This window comes from Scomber scombrus, chromosome 11, assembly GCF_963691925.1.
Source record: "Scomber scombrus chromosome 11, fScoSco1.1, whole genome shotgun sequence".
In the NCBI taxonomy this organism is placed as follows: domain Eukaryota; kingdom Metazoa; phylum Chordata; class Actinopteri; order Scombriformes; family Scombridae; genus Scomber; species Scomber scombrus.
The window spans coordinates 10,956,555-10,978,206 of record NC_084980.1 but is presented as its reverse complement, the minus strand read 5'-3'; the positions used below and the strand labels follow the sequence as shown (position 1 = coordinate 10,978,206).

Here is a 21,652-nt window from a genome sequence, read left to right as displayed (position 1 = left end):
GTCCTAGCAATGTTTTCAGCATTTCAGGAGTCATTTTCACTTCTATTTTCCATCATTTACAGTTTGCTTTTTAATGTTCGATATAATAAGTCAAAGCTTGAGGTGAATGTAAATACCACCTTCAAGTCCAAAGCTAGGGCTTCAGCCTGTTGTGAATGCTCAGTTTGCAAAGTTACTTCTACTTTCCCATTGAACTCACATCAGATTGTTCACACATGCCCACAAACTGGCATCCATTCCGTAGCCTTTGTTCCTAAGGTTGTCCACTCACATAATTCACATTCTGGCCTGAACAGAAAAATCTACAAAACAACAAAAATCTATTTGAGAAGTTTGTATTTCAAGTACAGAAAAGGAAAAAGAAGTGAACTCCTACTACTAAAACTGTTTGTTTACGTAGCCTGCAAAAGTCTGCTGAGGGGCAGCTTATGGGAGCTAAACTATCAGAATGGAATGGGCTGATTGGTAAAGAGTCCTTAATAAGACAGGAGCTAAAGCAGCCTGTTTTAGACAGACACTGAACTGAGGGTCCAGTATAAAACACATTTGTTTTAACTGTAAATCATGCATCAAGATATTCTGGTTGAGCTCAAGAGTAAATATATAGACCTGGAAATGTGCATGATACGTCTCCTATAAAACTCACCTGTATCATGTTGGCACATTTCAAAATATACAACAACCAAATTCTTCAGTGGTGTCACTTAATTTAGAGTTACATCTCTGGTGTAGTTAAAGTGTCCTGTTCTAAGCATGAGCATGGAAGATTATCATAAACTTGTACTCTCTATTGTAACTGGTGTACGTTTGAGCTGGTGACATCTCCTGTAATCGACGCCCACATTCCCCCTCGTCCCACAAAGCCCCCTCCCTCTGACAGTCCTAAATCCTTACATACTAATTGCTCTTACATCTCTCAAAGCCACCTGTACTTTGCCAGTCGTCTGAATGTCTTCAAAGCGATCCCCACCCCGTGACATTTGTGTCTGTGTACATGTCAGGTCTTTGCTGTGTAAAGCGAGGGGTGTGTGTTGTGTGTCATTAGCTGCTCGCTTTCCTAGAATAAAGAAAAAAACGCATCACTCTCTTTATTCAGCGTACACAGACACGCACACATCCAAACAGCACTGCTAAATAGATTCCTGGCAAACACAAGCTGTGTTGACAGGAGAGATGAGCTGCTGTTCCTGTTGCAGCTTGCCGAAGGCACAGAGCTGGGCCTGCGTTCAAAAAGAGCCGCCACTGTTGTAGCCACAAAGCCAGCAGACTTGTTGCTACTGCCTCTGCCAACACACACAAACGCACACAAACACACACACAGAGTCATGCATTGCTGTATCAAAGACGGCCGGGCGGGTGCTTCACTATTTGAACAGGTGATTCCCATTTACATCTGCTGACCCGATTGGCTTCATGCCTTCAAGGAAGTCACACTGTCAGGCAAGTCAATCATGCACTGTTAGTCTGTTGCACATTCATTTGGTTTGTCATTTTACGGTAGTTACGCTGTGAGGACTGATTTGTTGGAAGTGTTGTCATGTTGATTTGTTTTTGTTAAGAAACCAGAATTGGATATTGATTTATATTATAATTAGCCGCTACAATCGTGTCAGGTTTGTGACTTTGACTCTAAAGGTATGCTAATGTTCGGGTGCTGTTCTGGTATGACTGACTGCAACAAGTGCATTTCATTAGAATTATATAATTTCATTCAGGTGGCACTGCCTGTCTGTCTGACAGGCAGCGCCAGCGACTGATGATGATTGCTTTGTGTAAAAAGACCTGAGGTCTCCCACAACACTCTCGGGTCAAGGTGTGATTTGAACCATTTCCTCTCAAATACCGTATTTAACCTCACTGGTTGGTTAGGGATACCACTTTGAGGTTTGTGATTTCCCAATGACACATTTTAAAGCAGATATAAAGTGTAAACATGAATACCATCATGACTCATGACTTCAAGACTCAAATATTAAGTGTAAAGTAAACTCTTCTTTCAAGTGTGATCAATCACTACCATCGACCATTTAGAAGAAACCTGGACACAACTGATCCTTCTGAAGTTCAGTTGCTGCTGGTTATGATTTACAGTCCACATAAACAAGAACTAAGTCATTGACATTGATTTATATTATAATTAGCCGCTACAACCGTGTCAGGTTTGTGACTTTGAGTCTAAAGGTATGTTAATGTTCAGGTGCTGCTCTGGTATGACTGACTACAACAAGTGCATTTCATTAGAAGAAACCTGGACTCGACTGATCCTGTTTACGTTTTGTTGCGGCTTGGGCCTATCTGCGAAACGCCACGAAATGAGGGTGGCCCAGCTGATGACCCCATTGAAGCATTTACCCCCTACGGCCACTCAAGGAACAATTTCTGATTATAATACATGATTGTAAAACCGAATCCCATGAAGTCATCTGATTGCGACTGGTTTGACAGAGTGTAAATGTCACAATCAAGAAGCTGGAAAGTCGATGGGGGGACGAACACAGATGAAGAATTGGAAAAGAAGAAAAGTAATGGAAGCAATGAAAGGAAAATCTTAAGTCAGGGGGTGTGAATATGGTTTTACGTCTTAAAAGTTCTATCAGCGTCATAAACATCTGTCATTTTTCTCTCTGTTGTCAGATAAGAGATACAAAACAGGAATAATATAGTCATATTTTTTAAATAGAAGTGAGAGTAAGACTGTATCTGCTCTTACTTTCAGAAATTCTATACTGACAGATGTTAAGGTGCTTTTGGAAAAATGTTGGTTCCTAAAATGCAGATAAATGCAACTGATAATATAAGGATCATGATATTAACTATTGTCCCACAGCTAATAAAAAAAACTGGGTAGAGGGAGGCTGTAAAGCAGCAAGCACCTTGTCAGCAATCCAGGGCAGCTGCACCCCTCACCCACTGCTCCAACTGGGGTCGTAATTACTGATGTCCCGCGAGCCCCTCGCCCTGACTTCATCCATTAAAGGTCCAAAAGCCATTTGCCTAATCAGTGCTGGTAGGGGTCTGGCTCCTGGTTGGCTTCTGTGTTTTATGTCAGCGGTGCACAAGATAATCTCACTTTGATGTTTAGTCTGTAAATTACAGTTGGTTGTCCCCAGTGGAGGTGTCATCACATGGGTGTCAGTCTTGTGTTTTATGTACATAGGAAAAAAATACTCTACTGTTGACTAATGCACAGTTTCTGTTTTTCTTCCTTTCCTTTTGTCTGCATCAGAGGGGTACAGAGGGTTTTTGGAAGTCGGTGGCCCACTATGTGCCTCGTGAGCCGACCGAGATGAGAATCCTCAATCCCTACTTCATCCAAGAGGCCGCCTTCCAGTTCATAGGCCTGCCTTTCAACAATGGCCTGATGGGCAAAGGGGTAAGACACATGCAGGCTCACACTCACAACATCATGATCGGACCTTAAAGAATTACTGTCACTAAGCCTCAGCAGAATATTAATGTGACACTACTTTATGAAAACACATTGGTTTGCATTTTCTTTTGCAAAAAGATGCTTCGCAGATGTACACAATCCCCTCCTCATTTGTATTTTACATCGGTACTAATGTATTCTCATAGGCCATCTTGGTCATTCTTAACCTCCAAATTGCAACATGTCTCCACCATTTTCAAAATACTAAGATGTTGTTGAATAGCTGCTGCAAGTTTATTCTAGACTATATTTTACCATTTGATTTGATTTCAGAGGTTGAAATATGTTCCTGACTTATGAATCATGTCTGTCTTGACATGAGACCGCTGTCTCAGTGTGTGCATGTGTTATGTTGGAAAGTAGAGAGGGAATGTTGTTGGAGAATTGGAGAGGACATGAGGAGTGTATCACCATAACTCTGCCCTCTGGGTCCACCAGAACACCCCTGCATGAACTCGACTCTGCAACATGTGTTCAACATGTGGACATCTGGTGTGTGTGTGTGTGTGTGTGTGTGTGTGTGTGTGTGTGTGTGTGTGTGTGTGTGTGTGTGTGTGTGTGTGTGTGTGTGTGTGTGTGTGTGTGTGTGTGTGTGTGTGTGTGTGTGTGTGTGTGTGTGTGTGTGTGTGTGTGTGTGTGTGTGTGTGTGTGTGTGTGTGTGTGTGTGTGTGTGTGTGTGTGTGTGTGTGTGTGTGTGTGTGTGTGTGTGTGTGTGTGTGTGTGTGTGTGTGTGTGTGTGTGTGTGTGTGTGTGTGTGTGTGTGTGTGTGTGTGTGTGTGTGTGTGTGTGTGTGTGTGTGTGTGTGTGTGTGTGTGTGTGTGTGATCTGGTCATTTGTGTGTGCACGTTTGTGTCTGTGTGTTTGCAGTGCTGTCTTATACAATACAGGCAGCACAGTTGCATGATTTTCTTTTTTTTTCTTCTCCTAGCACACTTTCCTGTCTCTCCCCTGACCATTGTAGTGTATGTTTATGTATGTGGAAATTAATGACTAGTTCTATTTGTTATGCTAAAGTTTATGTTGAGTGTGTATGAGCATGTGTGTAAATTAATCTGTATTAGAGCACGCAGTAGGGGGTTGGCCAGCTGCTGGTTCAGCTCCACCTACCCTGAGGGCTGCAAATCAGGGTAATGGTTTAAATGGGGCCTCCCTCCACTCTTTCTTCTGCACACACCCCCCACCCCCCATCCTTTTTTTTTCAACAACACACACACAAGCTGTACCCCCCAGATCTCTGGCAGCCCAAGGCGTTTAGGAAGCACAGTTCAACCCTGTAGATCACTGTGTCGTAGCAGGGGTCGCGTCTTAAAGGTAATAGTTAATCACCAAGTGCTCAAAGTCAGTTAGCGGCAGTGTAGCAGAACAAAGACAGAGGTACAGAGGAGGGAGGGAAGCAGATACATGAGCATGAGTGGACGTACCTCTCTTAACCAGAGTCAGAAATTCAAAATTGTCTGACAATGAAAACATGACACATGTTTTAGCTTATATCAATCCATGTGTTTGTCATCATAAATGTTCTGCTCACTGTATTCCACATCAAATAACTGTCTCAGTACATGAGGTAAGCAGTGTGGGAGTTGTAATTGTCTGACGGCCCGTGTCTCTTCCTTCATTACAGAACATTCCAACTTTAGGCACAGTTGCCATAACGATGGCACTGCATAACTGTGATGAGGTGGCGGTGGCTGGTTTTGGATACGACATGAACACGCCCCACGCACCCTTGCACTATTACGAGACTGTCAAAATGTCTGCCATCAAAGAGGTGAGTGTTTGAACATCTCAACACAGCACTTATTTCACTATAGAAACTATTTTGAGGGGTTTTGTTTGGCTTTTCTTCAACTATTAAATTACCAAATTTGAAAATTAAATCAGGTATCACATTTCCCTCCATGTGAAAGAGAACAATGTATTACGGCTCCTTCTTACCCCCAAAAAAAGAAAAAGAAAAACTGTAATCTTTGATGAGGAAGGACCACCACTTGTGTGGAAGAGGGTGAAGGGGGATTTAAACTGGCCTGCAGCCAAAACTCATTCACTACAAAGTATTCACTATTTAATCTGATGGGAATATTAGCCAAGGAATTGTGCATGAACTCTCAGGTACTGTTTTTACATCCAATATGACAGTTTTAAACTTGATGAACATTGTGGAAAAATCTGTGGAGGTGCACTAAAAGGAGCAGTCATTCAGGACTTTGACAGCAGACGTTATTTAAAGAGTTTAATGGCCGCTCTTTGGCGTTGGTCAATTCTGGTAAATTTATAAGTGGTTAAGATGGTTTTATTTGTATCTATGATTGCTGCCTAGTCACATTTATACTTGGCTACTATGTTCTTTTCAGTTCAAGATCAATCATTTTTATATAAAACACATTTTGATCTTCTCGTGTCCTCTGATAGGGTCTCAGCCAGACCGCACCTTTGCCACAGTGTCCCCCTAAAACATAAAATGTCTCGTCGCTACAGCCTCACTGCACAAAGTCGTCCTCCACAAAATCAAGAGCAGAATCAGTTTTAGATTTTATGAGCTGTATCATTTATTTTTGTGAGTTAGCCAAACTACAAAATGAAATAGTTCACCATTATCTGGATCACAAGCTAATCTACACTTTGCCAAAGATGGTTTGTTATAGAAAGAATCAGCACTCTGTACTGTTTTTGAAAAGTTAATGAGGTTTGTGTCTTTTGGTGTTCAAGAAGACCAACAGAGTTAGCTGCTTCCGTGCATCATAATACATTGTAGATCGATAAGCTAATGCTAGCAGATAGTAAACAACAGTTACACTTTAAGTATGTCACATTTATATATTAATCACTTTAATTGGGGTCTCCAGACATTTAGAGCTGAGCACCTGCTTGTCCTGTCAGTCTGCAAACTTATAACGCAGGAATTATCACTAAATATGAGCTACAGTAAAATGGTCTTGTTTTCTAGACACTGGGGAATTATGAAGTTGACTTCAAGCAAATTGCTGATTAATATATATATATATATATATATATATATATATATATATATATATATTAATTATATATATATATATATATATATATATATATATATATATATATATATATATATATATATATATATTATATATATATATATATATATATATATATATATATATATATATATATTAATATATATGTGTGTGTGTGTATATATGTGTACAGTTACACTCTGGTGTTCTATATGATTGCATAATTTCTGAAAATGTTTTTTTGTTTAGAGAAATAGAAAATGAACTTAACGTAAACTAAACTAAAAGAAAAGTAACACTGAAAAAAAAATCATAATCCTTTAAAAAAAAGAAACTTAATTTAAATTTGTAATTTCCGCAGATTAAAGTGACACTAGTCTCTTTTTGGATTTGCCTTTTGAACGATCATTTTCTAACCGCCTCCATGACGGATCTCTCTCCTCTCCATCATTCAAGTCTTCCTTGCGCTGTTTACACTGAAGCCCAGTGGAATCAAAGATGTCACCCATGTGCTGACGTGTGTAAACCATGAGCTCAGTATGATGATCATTTTTTTAAACTCCCAGTGAACTTTTGGCATTTATTATCATCATCTTCATCAACATTGTCATCATTAGCCACACATGGATAATTAATGGGAATAGTTTTGGCTTTAATGTTTGGAACACTTAACCACTGCCAGTCCCAGGAGTCGTCTGATTTTCTGGAACCACACAGCTGCTGAGCTGTGAAATCAACCACATATTATTCCACTGCTTTGGAGAAAGAGCCTGTTTCCTATTTGGTTGGATGCTTTAAAGCTCCACGGAAATCATATAAGCTGACAAACTACATAAAAAGTGATTAGAAAACATTCTTGTGACGTTATTTTATCCTCAGCTCTTTTATCTCAAAGATAATTAAGGTTGGAACTGATTTAGTTAAAGCTGTTATGATCAATATTTTCATATTAACAATGGAACAAATGAATGTGTATGTGAAAGGTGTTGCTCATTCTCAATAACCCACAGAGAATCATCACCCGTTTCTGCAGTAGCACTAAATAGCTTTCGTGACTTTTAATTTATTGTTTACAGCCCGCAATTATATTGTTTTGATTTACTTTCATCAACCTCATTTCCAACCACGAAAATGCTTAGTTTCCCCCGCTGTACTGTATGTCGCCTGCCAGCACCAAACAGCAGACATCAAGGGGAAGAAAGTGGAGCATTTAGTAGCTGAACAGGCAGATATTTCCCTCTGGAGATGGTGGAAGGCAAATCGGAGCCGAAAGGAGAATACTAATGTTGCTACATGTCTGCTAAAAAATGCAACTGTTTGTTTAGTGTGATAGTATAATAGTGATGCTTGTTTCTGCTGCCTCTAATAAAGTGCAACAGAAATGACTTTCATATTGAAAGTCAGGATCAGTCTGTTTGGTTACTAAATGATGGTCGTCTTTATTCTTCATCACCGCTATATTTACCCTTGGCTCAGCTGTCAATCAAACACATTCTGTAACCTGCTCATCCAGATGTTTGGAGGCTAAACAAGCATTTCTGATGCATCTAATCACAATTTTTTCTTTCTAATGATTAACATGTTTAACACATTATTTGTTATTTATTATCAGCTGTAGCTTATTGTTCTTTGTGGTCCTGGTGCACTCTCCATTGCACAGTGGTAGGAGGTCTGACCCAGACAGACCTGAAACTCACAGGAGAGTCTTACACTGAGTCTGAGTCTTGCAGGGCCCAACCTAGCTCTCCACTTTTCTCCTCCAATTCCCTCCTGTATGTTTCTTCCTCCACCCTTTGCCTCCGTCATTTGCTCTCTGGCTGTTTCTTGGTCTCTGCATCCCAAAGCAGCACACAGGAACCTCTGGCTCTGGTTACACATCAGCCCACAGGACTGAATCCTCATAGCACAGCAGGGAGGAAAACTGATCCAGCATGACTTTACATATATATATGCACACCCACACGAGTCCCAGCAGGCCTGTGCATCAGTGCATGCATCAATGCTTTCGGTATAAGGGTTGTTAAATATGGCCACCACAGTACAGTGTACACTAGACTCAGGTTTTCCTTCTGATGTATTCTCACAATGGTCTTAAGTTACCTGATCAGTTTTCCTTCTTCTGTATCTGTGATTTTATTTATGACTCTGAATCTGTTCCTCTGATTCTCCCACAGTCTTGGACACACAACATATCTAAGGAGAAAGAGTTCCTGCGCAAGCTAGTGAAGGCCAATGTCATCACAGACCTGACCAACGGTATCTGAGTTTACACCCACCCAGTCTCCTTCTGCCTTTCCCAAAGGACTACAAAACAGGAAGCTAGGAAATGGATCACGTCTAGGAGAAAGAACCGTTAGAGTCCGGGTGGCCTGCACACTGCCGGGGGTTTTATATCAAAGGAGATTATTTAAGAAAAATAAATAAATACAAAAAAAGATACTGTAGGGTTTTTGTGGAGTGATGCACACACATGTGCCTTCTGAACCAAAGACTCCTGCTGATTGAAGCGGGGGTGGGTGGGTGGGTGGGGGGGGGGTCCTGTCTTATCAAAAGGACAGTTGCAGGAAAGCTCCGCTGGCCCAGCACTTCAGCGTTTGACTTTTGCCACTTCAAACCCCCCCCCCCCCCCCCCACGAGTATCTTATGAATGAATCGCAAGAGCAGAGGTGACCAAGGATGTACAGATGTTACAGATGTCAGGATTTCAGTTGACGGAAGGGACAGAAGAGAAAAGGAATAATTAAAGGACTGAAACAGAGAGCACGCAGGGATTGGGTTGTGGATTAGCAGTGCCAAACGTACCTCGATCAAGGGAGAGGTGGCCCTCCTCTCCTTTTGCTGCCTGAATGTATTCACCTTCCTCAGTGTAAATATCAATGATTTTTACTGTGCTACAAGCTGCAGCAGCCCTTCCTCACCCCCCATCTGCCATTTGTCCTTTCATTCACTTTTTTTTTTTTTTTACTGTCTGTCCAGAGTCCAAAATTACCACTTGCCAAGCCAGATGACAAGAGGTAAATCAGCAAGGGGTCACCTGTCAAAATGGTTGGTTTCATGTTTTTAGATGCCATTGTTCAAGTGTTTTAGGAGTATTCAGACATCAGAGTTTGAGGTTTTGTTTGTTTTTGCTGCCACGTTGACCTCTGTAAATTCACTGGAATCAAATTAAGGCAGTGACTCCGAAAACCCGGCAGTCGCTGCCTGTTAAGCTGGCTCAGGACAGGATGGTTATGTCTGTTTCCTGATGTCTTAATGGATCTCTGGCAGCACGCATCAGTCGAGACACCAAGTTTTAAATTAAAACTAAATCTGCTTGTTTTATGAATCATTTAAGAATGATCAGATTCTCTACACGCAATGGCGCGGAGAACAGGTAGGAGGAAAAAGGTGTATGAATTATTTTGTCTAAATTATTTTTATTGTGGGATTTAACTTTTATAGTTGGTAGGTGAGACCTGAAGTTAAACACGCAGCATCTCTTCCACCTCTACATCTCTTTGTAAACCCTTCTTCCTCTTACTCCATTCATGTCACGATACAGTCTTCATTGCCATGGAGACGTGCAGTAACGTGTCCTGTCCTGGTCAAACATAGAACAGACTGTACGTATGTCCCTCTTCCATCCTCCTGTTGCTGCAAATTTTCCTTGTTCTTCAGTAACTGGTGAAATCTTGGATTGTAGAATATAAATATATATATTTTTGTTTTTAGGTTGATTTTAAATTATTTATTTCGTTACAAGGTCCCAAAATTTTGGTCACAGGCAGGCCTGCTTTCTGTTTTGTTCACAGGAAACAAGAATGTGTTTCTTTTGAATTCACCACCATGTGCTTCCTCAGAGACTGCATCATCTTTCTTACGTTTGTGGCAGACGCTATGTTTAAATCCATACATGAATCTGTCTTTAATTGGCTTAATGTTGAATGTTGTTAAATCAGCAGCCTTTTATTTTTCTTTACTTGTGCTCTTTTGTGACAATGGACATACAATCGCAACCTTTTTTTTCTTCTTTTTTTTAATGTTTTATTTCTTGGCAAAATTTAGAGAATATGCGAGTTGTGAGTAAATCGCCACTCAATCTCAAATCAGCGTTTCATGTGTTGATCTTGCCTTTGCACTTTGATGGCACGGTCACATTTGCCACATGTTTTTCAGTATTTTGACACTGCATAAGCAGAGCAGTTGTTCAGTGTTATATAATCAAACGGTTTGCTTCTCCTTCTGCTCGCTCCTCGTCAAAAAAAAAAAGAAAAATCAACGCGAGAATGTCAAAATGTCACCTCTGTTTGCTTGTCATTTCCACATATGAATGCGATAATTAGCTTTATGTAGTAATGGTGCATTTTAAAAACTGCTTCACAAAAGCGCACTTTTGTTTTACCTTTTTTTTTTTTTTTTTTAAATTACTTTTATCAGATGACAGTTAAATGGGATTTCACCTAATTTCTGTATCTACTTCTTTGGAAGTGCATACTTACTGTACACGCACGACACTCACATACACACAGGCTCACTTTCATTCCTCTCAATCAGTAAGCTGCTGTTATTACATCTGTTACATTGCTACTTTTTTTTTTTTTTTTTTTTTTTTTTTTTTTTCATTTCACAAACACTGCTGGGATTAAATGAATAGATCACTTTTTGCATATATAGGCCCTGCTTGGGTACTTCAGAGCAAAGGTACAGGGAACAGCTGACCATTGCACTATCATGAGGCATCTCAGCGCCTTACACCTCATCACCTGGAAACTGTAGCAAGGAGTTTGACGCAGGAAAGTAACTCCAGCCGGTCCAGTATGTCAGCTGTCAGCTGCAGGTCAGGACAGGGCACCCATTCCTCTGATTTGGGACCAGTCCATTTCATATCTGTGGTGTATAAACAGCACATTACATGCCGTATAGGAAGACTTGAAGCAACCATAATGGTGGTTTTGTATGTTTTAGCCACAAATCCACATATATGTTGGCTGCTATAAAGTAATTGTTTTGTTTTGTCTGAGGTTGCGTATGTTTGTGTGTAGCGTTTGGTTTCAGACAACATGGCTCATCAGTGATATGTTTTCCGGCAGCTGACTGTTTATGCTTGATCATCAGTGTCCTTGAATGCACCAGCAAGGACAGCCACACTATCATATCATGATAGTAGGTGACTCACAAAAAAACAAAAAAGACAACTGTCATAGATTACATATCATTAACAACTTAGTAGACTTTCCAGTGTGCTAAAATGTTTGGTAACCACTCAAATCTTGTCGTATGTCTTTGGGAAAGGGTCATTAATAATGTAAAATATGTACAATTTGTACTCCGCAGGATAAAACGTGCCAAACCACCAGTATGGTCTTTAACGGTTTGAGACTAAGCAGATCCTTAGTTGGAGTAAACTTTTCTTCTTTTTTTTTTTCTAGGTTTTGAATTTGTATGAATGCTGGAAGTGTTCAGATGGATTGGGCCAAATCCGCTCCTCTAATAACCTGTTCATAATAAAGCAGAATGTATTCGCTTTGAGCATTTCACTTTCATATTTATAGATTTTTTTTAAATTTCTTTTAACATTTGAACATCATCAGTGGGAAGTAACGTGATCAAAATAAAGTGTTTTTTTTATATACAGTTATAAATGGCATTCTGCAACTCAATAAATACGTTTGTAAAGGATATTTGCCTCTGCACGTTTGCATCTTTTAACAGATTCTGTGGAGCATCTGGATACATTTTCCCCAAACAGATCAACAGTGAGGTTCTGTTTGTGGTTTTTTTTTCTGAAGAGTGTATTTAGTCTACTTTTCTGTTTTATCTCAGCAGACGTTCTTTTTTATCCTTGTTTCTGTCCAAATGTGACAGCTGATGCTCTTTGCAGATAGCTCTTTACAGCAGATGCCCTCTCTACTGTGCTTATAGTCGATGGGTCCTCATTATGCAGCGTACCACAGGCATTATTATACCCCTTGTGTGTCCATTAGTCTGTTTGAGAGGTTATAAACTGCAGGAAGCTCACAGTAAAGATGAAGGAGGGATGGAGCGGAGAAGAGAGGAGAAGGGGATTTCCTCTCCTGCTCTGTACTCTGTATCTCCTACCTGCAGAACTAAGAGGAAATCATTTTTCAATCCCCATCCACAGGACTTCCTCCCTAATGTACTCTCCTTCTCCCTTGTGTGTTTATGTCTGTCCCTCTCCAACTGTCACTTTCCCCCCCAAAACTCTCTCACCACCACCACCCCTCTTTATTTTGCTGTCTGTTCCCATCTCTGCTGTGTATTTTTCTCTCTTCACCTGCTCGACTCTAAGGCAGATCTTGTTTCATTGCTGTAGCCATGAGGGACCTATTGGAAATCTGTTATGCACACACACACACACACACACACACACACACACACACACACACACACACACACACACACACAGCTTCATGACTGTTCAGCTGCAGTCATGAATCTCTCACTCACATTCACACACCACAACATCCCCATAAACCAGAGGAGCGCTGCTCGTCCAGCTGTGGCTGCTGTAAGTCAGTATTGGTGTGAGGTGAAAGAGGACAAGACGCCGAGGGCCCTTAAAGCACCGCTGGACTGTCCCATCCTGCTGTTAATGGGGTGCCAGAAACTTCAACCACACACACACACACACACGTCACACCTCACCGGTCACCAAAACCTCCCCGAGCTCCATCTACTCTGACTCAACAGATTTCCTAATTTGCACTGGCTGGGATTGAATGCTCGCTCCCTCTTACCTCTGGCAAGAGGATATTTGCCACCTGGGATTCACCCTGAGGCAGCTGGCTGAGCGGCTGGAGGCGGTCGTTCCTGTTCGTCCGGCAGACAGAGGTATGAGCATGCCTGCACCTCTTCAGCCGACGGGCCTTTTATTCTCTGCGACAGGTTCCCCACCCCACCTCCTCTCTGTAGGGTTGGAACGGAGAGGCCACGACCTCCGGGCCTGAAATTTAAACTCCTCGTAAAAAGAGTTGGAATATGGAGAGAAAACACCCATACAGACACCCATGTAGGAAGACAGGACCCTTTTCTTCTTGTGTTTACTTAATGCTGGGTCAGCTGAGATGAGGGAAAACAACATTCCCTGATCCAGACGGTGTTCCACATTCAGTCAGTCCACCTTTGTCTTTGTATGTGACACACTTATAGGCCTGTCATGTACCTGTGTCAGAAGCAAACTTTCTTTTTTGGTTATTTCTAGGGGAATATCTACAAACAGTTTCAGAATGACACAAATCTTTGAAGATGTGACTGAATTGTTAAAAGATGTCAAGACCTCCTGTCGGATGTTTCTGATTTCTGTTCTCTGTTTCTCTGTCCTGCTGCAATGGAAACGACACATAAACAAGTGCTCATAGGCAAGAAGCAAGTTAGAAACATCTGTAAGTTTGAACATCTGTAAATCAGAAAAGACTATTAAGTCAGCTATGTGGCCCTTAAGATGATGTATGAGAGAAAGGGACTACAAATTACTGTCTCTACTCCTGTGAATAGTGCAACACATTGCACCTTTTCAGAAGACTCCAAATCTAACTACTGTAGTTCTGAATAGCTGTAATATTATATTCATTCATGCTGATGTCATCTTTATCTTTAGCCTGCTTACAAAATCATTTTTGTCCTTGCAGCTAACTATAGTTTTATGGTATCAGTCAGAAAATAGTAGGAAAAGCATCAATTTAAATTTCCTAGCCCAGTATCTTCAATTGTCTTGCTTTCACAGACCAAAACCCCCCAAATATTTGGTTGACAAAGATCCATTTAGTAGCTGTTCTGGAGCTTTTGATCTTATGGCATGATCTTTATTAGCAAATGGTGTTTGTCCAGTTGTCATGGAGTTGTAGATGCTCATTTATCATATTTTTTCTTAGCACTTTAAGGACTTTGGTTCCATGTTGGCTTTAAGTCCAACTGAAATTGCCTTTTTCTTTTAAATCTACTACCTACAGCATGTATATCAGGTCTGTAAATCACTGCGTTCTCCAGATGAAAATCAGAAACCAAAATTATTTGTTTTTAAAATTCTTTGATTTCATGATAGGGCCCCCTAATTAGGGCCCGAGAGGCGACTGCAAGTCGCCTGGCGAAAGCCCTATTGAAATTGTAATGTTTATTATTATTATTATTCTTCCAACATTTCGTGCCCCAATTTCGCCCCTTTCCCAAATGCGAAAATGCTTATACTTTTGCACGGACGTCCGGCCTCATCCGAAATTCGATATTTTTGGGTGGTCGCACATGGTCGACGCAGAATGGCGGAATAGCGCCCCCTACAAAGTCCAAAAATGCCCATAGGGAATTTTGCTAACTTTGTCCTATGCTCACAAAATTCAGTACACATATGTATTATACCCACATATGCAAAAAAGCCTCTTGACCTCATGACCTCAACCCAACAGGAAGTCGGCCATTTTGGTTTTGATTTTTCCCGCCTAAAATTAACTCCTCCCACAGCGTTCGCCCGATCAAGTTCAAATTAGGTACGCAACATCTCCAAACCTAGCTGAGCTTAAGTTGTGCTCTGCGCATCCGTAGGTCAAAGGGCGTGTCTACCTGGGCTCAACTAACCTTGGCGTGCTCGCCATGTACATACGAGTGGCTCTCACGCCCACATACTTCATCCAATCAGCTTCAAACTTGCTGGACATGATGATGGCTCCGCCCTGAATGTCCCGATATATTAACTTCCCACGTAACTCATAGCGCCCCCCGGTGGTAACAGGAAGTTAACTAAGATTCATTAAAATTACATACTTTGCCCCATCAACTTCATTCAGAACCAGTTGGTGAAGCTACATTATGAAGACTGTGAAGCTACGAGTAATGGCGTCCGTGTGGCGACGCGGCGACCATCAATTCCTCGCCATGAAAATACGTTTGGCTTTTTGATGGCTTTATTGAACTCGTATCATCATGAAAATTGGTACACAGGTCCAGGGTGCCGACCTCAACGTCTCCATTGGCTCATAGGCGATCTCACTCGTGTCGCCCCCTAGTGGAAACAGGAAGTGCCAATATTTTACATCATCATTTTGCGATTTCCACAAAACTTCACGTGTAATCACTGTCCCACCCTGAACGCAACCGCTTGTGTTTTGTTACACCTTACTGCCCCCTGGTGGATGAACCATCAACCTCTCATAACTCCTTCATGCTTTGTCCAATTCACTCCAAACTTCACATGACTGATGAGTGGCCGCCCTGAACACACCAGACCACACCAGACCATATGTGTAACTACCTGTGACTGCCCCCTACTGGATGAACGAAACATTGCATTTTTGGCCTCCTTCCAGGTTTTTTCTCACTTTCTGCTTCACGCCACAGCCCTGCCATGCCTCAGGCCCCGCGGTGGCATGGGTGAGCGAGGGCCCGCCATCGCCGCTTGCAGCTTTAATTGTATTTTATTTTGTTCCGATCATGTGGTGCTCTATCATTGACAGAGCAGATTGTCACACTGAGCCTGATAGCAGCCTGCAACACAACACAACAGCCACAGACTGTGTGCGACAACCCACGTTAGATGCACTGCAAAACTCTCCTCCTCATACAACATAAAAACATGGACGCACATCTTGTTCTGCACCCTGGCTTGACGAAAGAGCCAACAAACATATGAGGAATTCTACAAAGAAAAGTGCATCACTAACATCAGTTAGCATGCTACTTAGCTAACTAGCATCTAAGCTGCAGCACATTAAACAGCATGTTAACATACATGAAAATGTACTTTGGACCCATTAAATGCTGGTTTAGTCATTGCTCTTCAAAATCCCTGTTATTGACATGCTGTATGTCCATGATGTGTACAGCAGTTTGTTTATGTCAGTTCTGTACAGTGTAACACCAGTAGCCAGCCAGCTAATGTCAATCAAGTAAGTCCACATGTCCCCCCCAGCCAGCTGAGACAAAAAGAGCCAAAGATCTTCTTTTATCATTCTAGTGGATTCAACACTATTACCACTGAAAAAGCATGTTGAGATTATTTTTGACTGCAAAGAGGAATGATTAACTTCAGTTGGATTTAAAAAGTTTAAAGTTCATTCTTGAACTTTGAAAGAACCTATTCTGGTGCTTTCGGTCATATCATGGGATTTTGAGCATATGGTTTGCTACTAAATTGACCTTGCAGTGAGATTATTTTATCAACTGCAAAGTCAAGAATTAATTTTTAGCCTAAACTTAAAAGCCAACATCCACAAGAAGTGCTTAAAGTTCTGAACATCTATAATTGTATTAAAACTAGGCAAATCTCATCCGCTGAAGATCATGTGGTTTCATAGAAAGTTACAGAGCAGCTACTAAATTGGTCTTGTGGTGAGATTATTTTGTCAACTGCTTTGTCCAAGTTCAAGAATTAACCTCAACCCAAATTTTAGGTTGACATGTATACAAAATAACAAAAAGCAGTAATTATTCATGTTTTGCTTCCTGAATGAATGAAATGATTAATTGGTATCCAAACTGTTGCCAATTCAGCTATCCTCTCTTGATATAAGGATAAGGCTGTAGTAACATGCTGAAGTCTAACTGTAACTCCCACGCTGTGTACTCTGCTCAGCCTCCATCCATCCACATTGTAACGCCTCTAATCAAGCCACACGCTGGCGCTTTTGCTTTACAATTTGTTTGTATGAACAGTGATACAAACAAATCTGGAAGACGGCTGTGGGAATGCAGCCTTGCTGTGATGAAGTGTAAATCACTGCAGAGATGATTATCAGAGCTACATTCACTTGTTGAGCTAATGTGGAAACACGTTGTTATGGAGCTCACTGTTTTTGCTTTCTAGTTATAACTTTGTCCTACAGATTTGGCTTTGTTCCACACATTTGGCCAGGGGGGCTTTTGGATAGTTTTGCTGGATGAGGGGAGTTCCACTTGAAAAGTGAAAACAAACTTGGGAGCTGGAAGAGGCCCAAGAAAGAAAGGCACCTTTGGATGAAGAGAGCACAAAAGAGACAGAGAGGAAGGACAAGCAGTGAGGGCAGTGACCTGTACCTCCAGAAGAAACTGGAGAAACCTTTGAGGGAATTTAAAAAGCAAAGCATCTAACTGTCCTTAACATCTGGAGAGCCACTCTTCTGTCTCCTTTCTGTCTCTCTGTCACCACCCAAAATCCCACCCTTTCCCCTATCCGGTCTTGAACTGGCATGGACTTAAAGCAGCTCCAATAGGCCAGACCAGCACCCTGTATCCATGGAAACCACCATGCATGCACATCCCAAAGTGATAGCAGCACTTTTTGGAGAATAGTTGACACTCAATAAATGAATAGTATAAATCATGAAAATCTTCCAGATAGTTGTCCCCATAAATTCCTTACAAGGAAATGAAGAAATTCCACAACAGCCATCATGTTCCTGGAACTTGCCAGAGAGGAGGTGTGTACTAAACCTGTGCGTGTGTGCACGCGCTGAATATGTATGTGTGTTGAGCGTGCATGGGGTTTTACTGTGGGTGTACAAACAGTGTCAAACTGCAATGCCTCTGACAATGCTGAACAAGTTCATCGCCATTACTCACCATGATGGATGACACACTTCTGAAAAACACACACACACACACACACACTTCTCAAATGTGTTGGGCTGGTGCAGGGTGGTGCCCTCTGCTGATATTCTGCCACCTACCTGCTTTCTTGAGTTTACATAGTGATTCATTTTATTAAGGACATTTTTTACTCTGGAGGTTATTATCTGATCTTGTTAAGATGGGAGGACAAGCATGATTTGGCAGTCAAATCAGTGTGATGTGTGTGATAATGTTTCAAGTGTGTTTAAGGAGTAAAGCACCTCTGTGTTGGATGATATCAGGAAAGGAAAGTTTTAAAAACCTTTTTTCATGAATCTGTCTTCTTGATCTTTCATTTAATTTCCCTACAGTTGGTATTAAGCTCATCCTTATTATCTGACGGTACATTCCTGCATGTCATGCGCCTCAGCTGTGTGCATTGTTGCCTTGTTGGTCGCTTCTATTAATAGCGCAGTGGCATTGACTAGGGATCCTCCCTGCATTTGTCTCTGCCTCGGCGCGAAGAGTGGGCCCGGAGAGGAAAGCTAAGGAGCTGTTTACCCAGCCTTTGTGTTCGGCGGGCCACAGTGTTTGCCCTGCAGGGAGTGCCTCAGCTGGAGGACCTTTCCGTGTGTTGGAGGGTGGAGGGCGGAGAGGTGGAGGGCCGGTGCGCAGTGAGCAGGGGTCTGTGGTGTATCCCAGCTCCTTCCTCTACTTCCTCTGTACATCCTTCAGGCTTCATAGCAGGTGAATCAGTCTGCTGAAGAAGCCATAGCAGAACTGGGCAAACAGTGTGCACAGTGTGCGCACTCATCGTGTGTGTGTGTGTGTGTGTGTGTGTGTGTGTGTGTGTGTGTGTGTGTGTGTGTGTGTGTGTGTGTGTGTGTGTGTGTGTGTGTGTGTGTGTGTGTGTGTGTGTGTGTGTGTGTGTGTGTGTGTGTGTGTGTGTGTGTGTGTGTGTGTGTGTGTGTGTGTGTGTGTGTGTGTGTGTGTGTGTGTGTGTGTGTGTGTGTGTGTATCCATGCTTGTAGTCTGTGTGTGCTCCCAGTGGAATGGCAAGCGGAATGTAGTGAAACACATTTATGAGACTGAGAGTGTAAACAGTAAAGGACAGATGTCACTCGGTGGATTCTTCCACTGGAACACTTTTCCAGAAACGCTCCATGACCGTCCTGTATGATCCCTGATAATCACCCCTCTCTCTCTTTCTCTCTTGCACTCTATCCCTCCTCCTCCTCCTCCTCGCGGAGGAACAAAAAGACATCTGAGCTATGTGGATGGGGAAGAAAAATCACAGCACTTTGAACAGCGGCCACCGCGCTCCAGTTTCAGAGTCTCTGACAGGCGGAGCGGCGCGCTGTTTTTACGCATAGCCTCCAGTCCTGCGGGGCATTGTAGACATTGTTTAGTAGCTGTGTAGTAGACTCCTGAGAAGACACCGGAGCGATAGAAGCTCTGATAACTGGATACCTGAGTCCTAAGTACGAGAATTTTTAGAAAGCGAGTCAGGTACATTTGGAGACGCTGCGTAAAGGCGTGACGCATGGACTTTTCACTTTCGCAAAAGATATTTTGACAGAACAGCGTTTTCTTCTGAATTTGAACTTTCAGATCCACTCAAGACCAATTGATACACAAAAGAAGAAGAAGAAGAAAAATACATTTTCTCTTTGATCCCGTCCTTCATCAGGAGCCTCGCACTGAGTCTCCTCGGAGGTTTTGATATTGTCTCGTCCTTGAATTCTTCTTTAAAGAGACGCAGAACACGTTGTGAGAAATTTACTCATTATTCCTACAAGCTGTTTGGAGGCAAGACTGAACAGGTTGCTGGAGGTAAGAAGACGGGGAGTCATGCCTGAAAAACTGGCTTCATTTCATTAGACGATAGGACGTTTGTCAGTGGAGACGGGCAGCACATTGGAGTGTGACATTTTTTACACTTCTGACTGTTTATCTGTCCTCTCCCGCCCACCGTGTTGGTTTGTTTATCTCATCGCAAACAATCTCCTACCTAATTAGATTTTATAGGCTTTAGTGTGCATGAGCCAGGCGGTTGTAAAGTTTATTTTCACTATCCCGGGAGGCTTTCCGTCTGTAAAATATCCATCCTAACGACTAATTTGGCCTTGCATTCCAACCTAAAAATTGCATTTCTTGAAACAACTGAAATACCTTTGATATAACACAACTTATTTCCAAAAAGAGCGGGATTTGTTTCATATTTTTTCTAGAAAAAGAAGTGGTAGTTGAAGAAAGTGATATTGTTTCAGTCCGCTCACAAAGTGGCAGCTGATTTTATAAAACACTTGATTCGGGACATTGGTTAAAAACAGTTTGTTTGTTTTTAACTGTGAGAAACACTCCAGTTGTGATAAACTTGAGCACAATAGGAAAGTTCGCAGGTTAACTGTCTTATCGCCACTAACCACCCTCTCTGTTCTTGTTCAGGGTGCTGAGATTCTGCAAGGAGCCGTGACAGGAGACCGGCCAGGGAAAAGGATTTTGGGCCGCGCAAAAACTAGGAGGAGGCGCCTCTCGCGTTGAAGCAGCGCCGCTTTTAGATGGATTCTTCATGTTTGCTTCAGCCTCAGAGGAGACAGCCTGCTCTGAAGAGTTGCACACTGTGACAATCAGGCGAAAAGCATGACACATCACAGTGTATGGATAGCCAAAAACATGACCTGCACCCAGCGTGGGACAAGCGTCTTTCCTGTCCTCTCTGGTGCGCACTTGGAGCAGAGCGTGCACAGGACAGCTGGTAAGATTCAATAAGGATGTCTTTATATTGATTTAATTAAAATACATTGAGAGATGTCAAAGTTTTCAGATGAATATTGCTGAATATCACTAGTTATTCACTGCGCGATGCTGCTGTGATGTCATTTGTCAGGGCTCTTGTCTTTCTGTTTGCTGTGACAACACTGGAGTGGCTGTGTTTGATTTCTTTTCACTTAACTGTTTTTTTGGGGTTTTTTTTGCTGAGCTCCAAACCTCCGTGCTCGCACCTGCCAGCTGTTTTAGACTCTTCTCACTCTCGAGGTCACCGTGACCTGGATTCAGAGTTGGATTTAATCCAGTGTTTATTGGAAGTGTTCGTGAGACGCCCTCTGGGAGGAGGATGGTGGTGAAGGTGTTTGTTTTCTGTGTTTTATGGAGGGAAGTTTTGTGATTTGTGGTCTGAAGGTGCGAGAAGCTGATTCTGAAATAGGGAGAATTTAAATCTGTGCGTGTGTGTTCGTTCTTCTGGCTGGCGAAGAAACAGTGGCAGTCAGGAAGTCTTCCAGTGTGACCCTCTTCTGTGGTGGGCTGCAAATTTAAATATCAAAGTGCTGGTCATACACATACACACACACACACAGAGAGACAGAGAGAGAGAGAGAGAGGAGAGAGAGAGAGAGGAGAGAGAGAGAGGAGAGAGAGAGGAGAGGAGAGAGGAGAGAGAGAGAGGAGAGAGAGAGAGAGAGAGAGAGGAGAAGAGAGAGAGAGAGAGAGAGAGAGAGAGAGAGAGAGAGAGAGAGAGAGAGAGAGAGAGAGAGAGAGAGAGAGAGAGAGAGAGAGAGAGAGAGAGAGAGAGACATCTATTCCCCTCCCCTCTGGTACCTCTGAGGGTTTTCTGTGGCAGATGAAGTCTTTAAGTTTCAGGTATTTTGACATGCTGGAAGTCAAGCGAGTTTCGCACATGAAACTGTCTTGATCGCGTCAGCAGTGATACAGT

General features: G+C 42.1%; 2 protein-coding genes across 5 annotated transcripts in view; both read left to right on the top strand.

Moving 5' to 3' along the window:
• Positions 1 to 12,081, top strand: part of st3gal3b (ST3 beta-galactoside alpha-2,3-sialyltransferase 3b) — a 46,655-nt gene extending 34,574 nt beyond the window's left edge. For all 4 annotated transcript variants that reach the window (XM_062429518.1, XM_062429514.1, XM_062429517.1 and 1 more), the window contains 3 exons: positions 3,227 to 3,373; positions 5,052 to 5,198; positions 8,598 to 12,081. In XM_062429518.1, coding sequence (XP_062285502.1) covers positions 3,227 to 3,373; positions 5,052 to 5,198; positions 8,598 to 8,687 — 384 coding nt within the window. In that variant the 3' untranslated portion in view covers positions 8,688 to 12,081. The remainder of the gene's footprint in view (positions 1 to 3,226; positions 3,374 to 5,051; positions 5,199 to 8,597) is intronic.
• A 7,679-nt stretch (positions 12,082 to 19,760) lies between these two features.
• The window catches only part of LOC133990633 (glial cell line-derived neurotrophic factor), an 18,146-nt gene continuing 16,254 nt past the window's right edge, over positions 19,761 to 21,652 (top strand). The window contains exon 1 of the mRNA XM_062429005.1: positions 19,761 to 20,695. Coding sequence (XP_062284989.1) covers positions 20,581 to 20,695 — 115 coding nt within the window. The 5' untranslated portion in view covers positions 19,761 to 20,580. The remainder of the gene's footprint in view (positions 20,696 to 21,652) is intronic.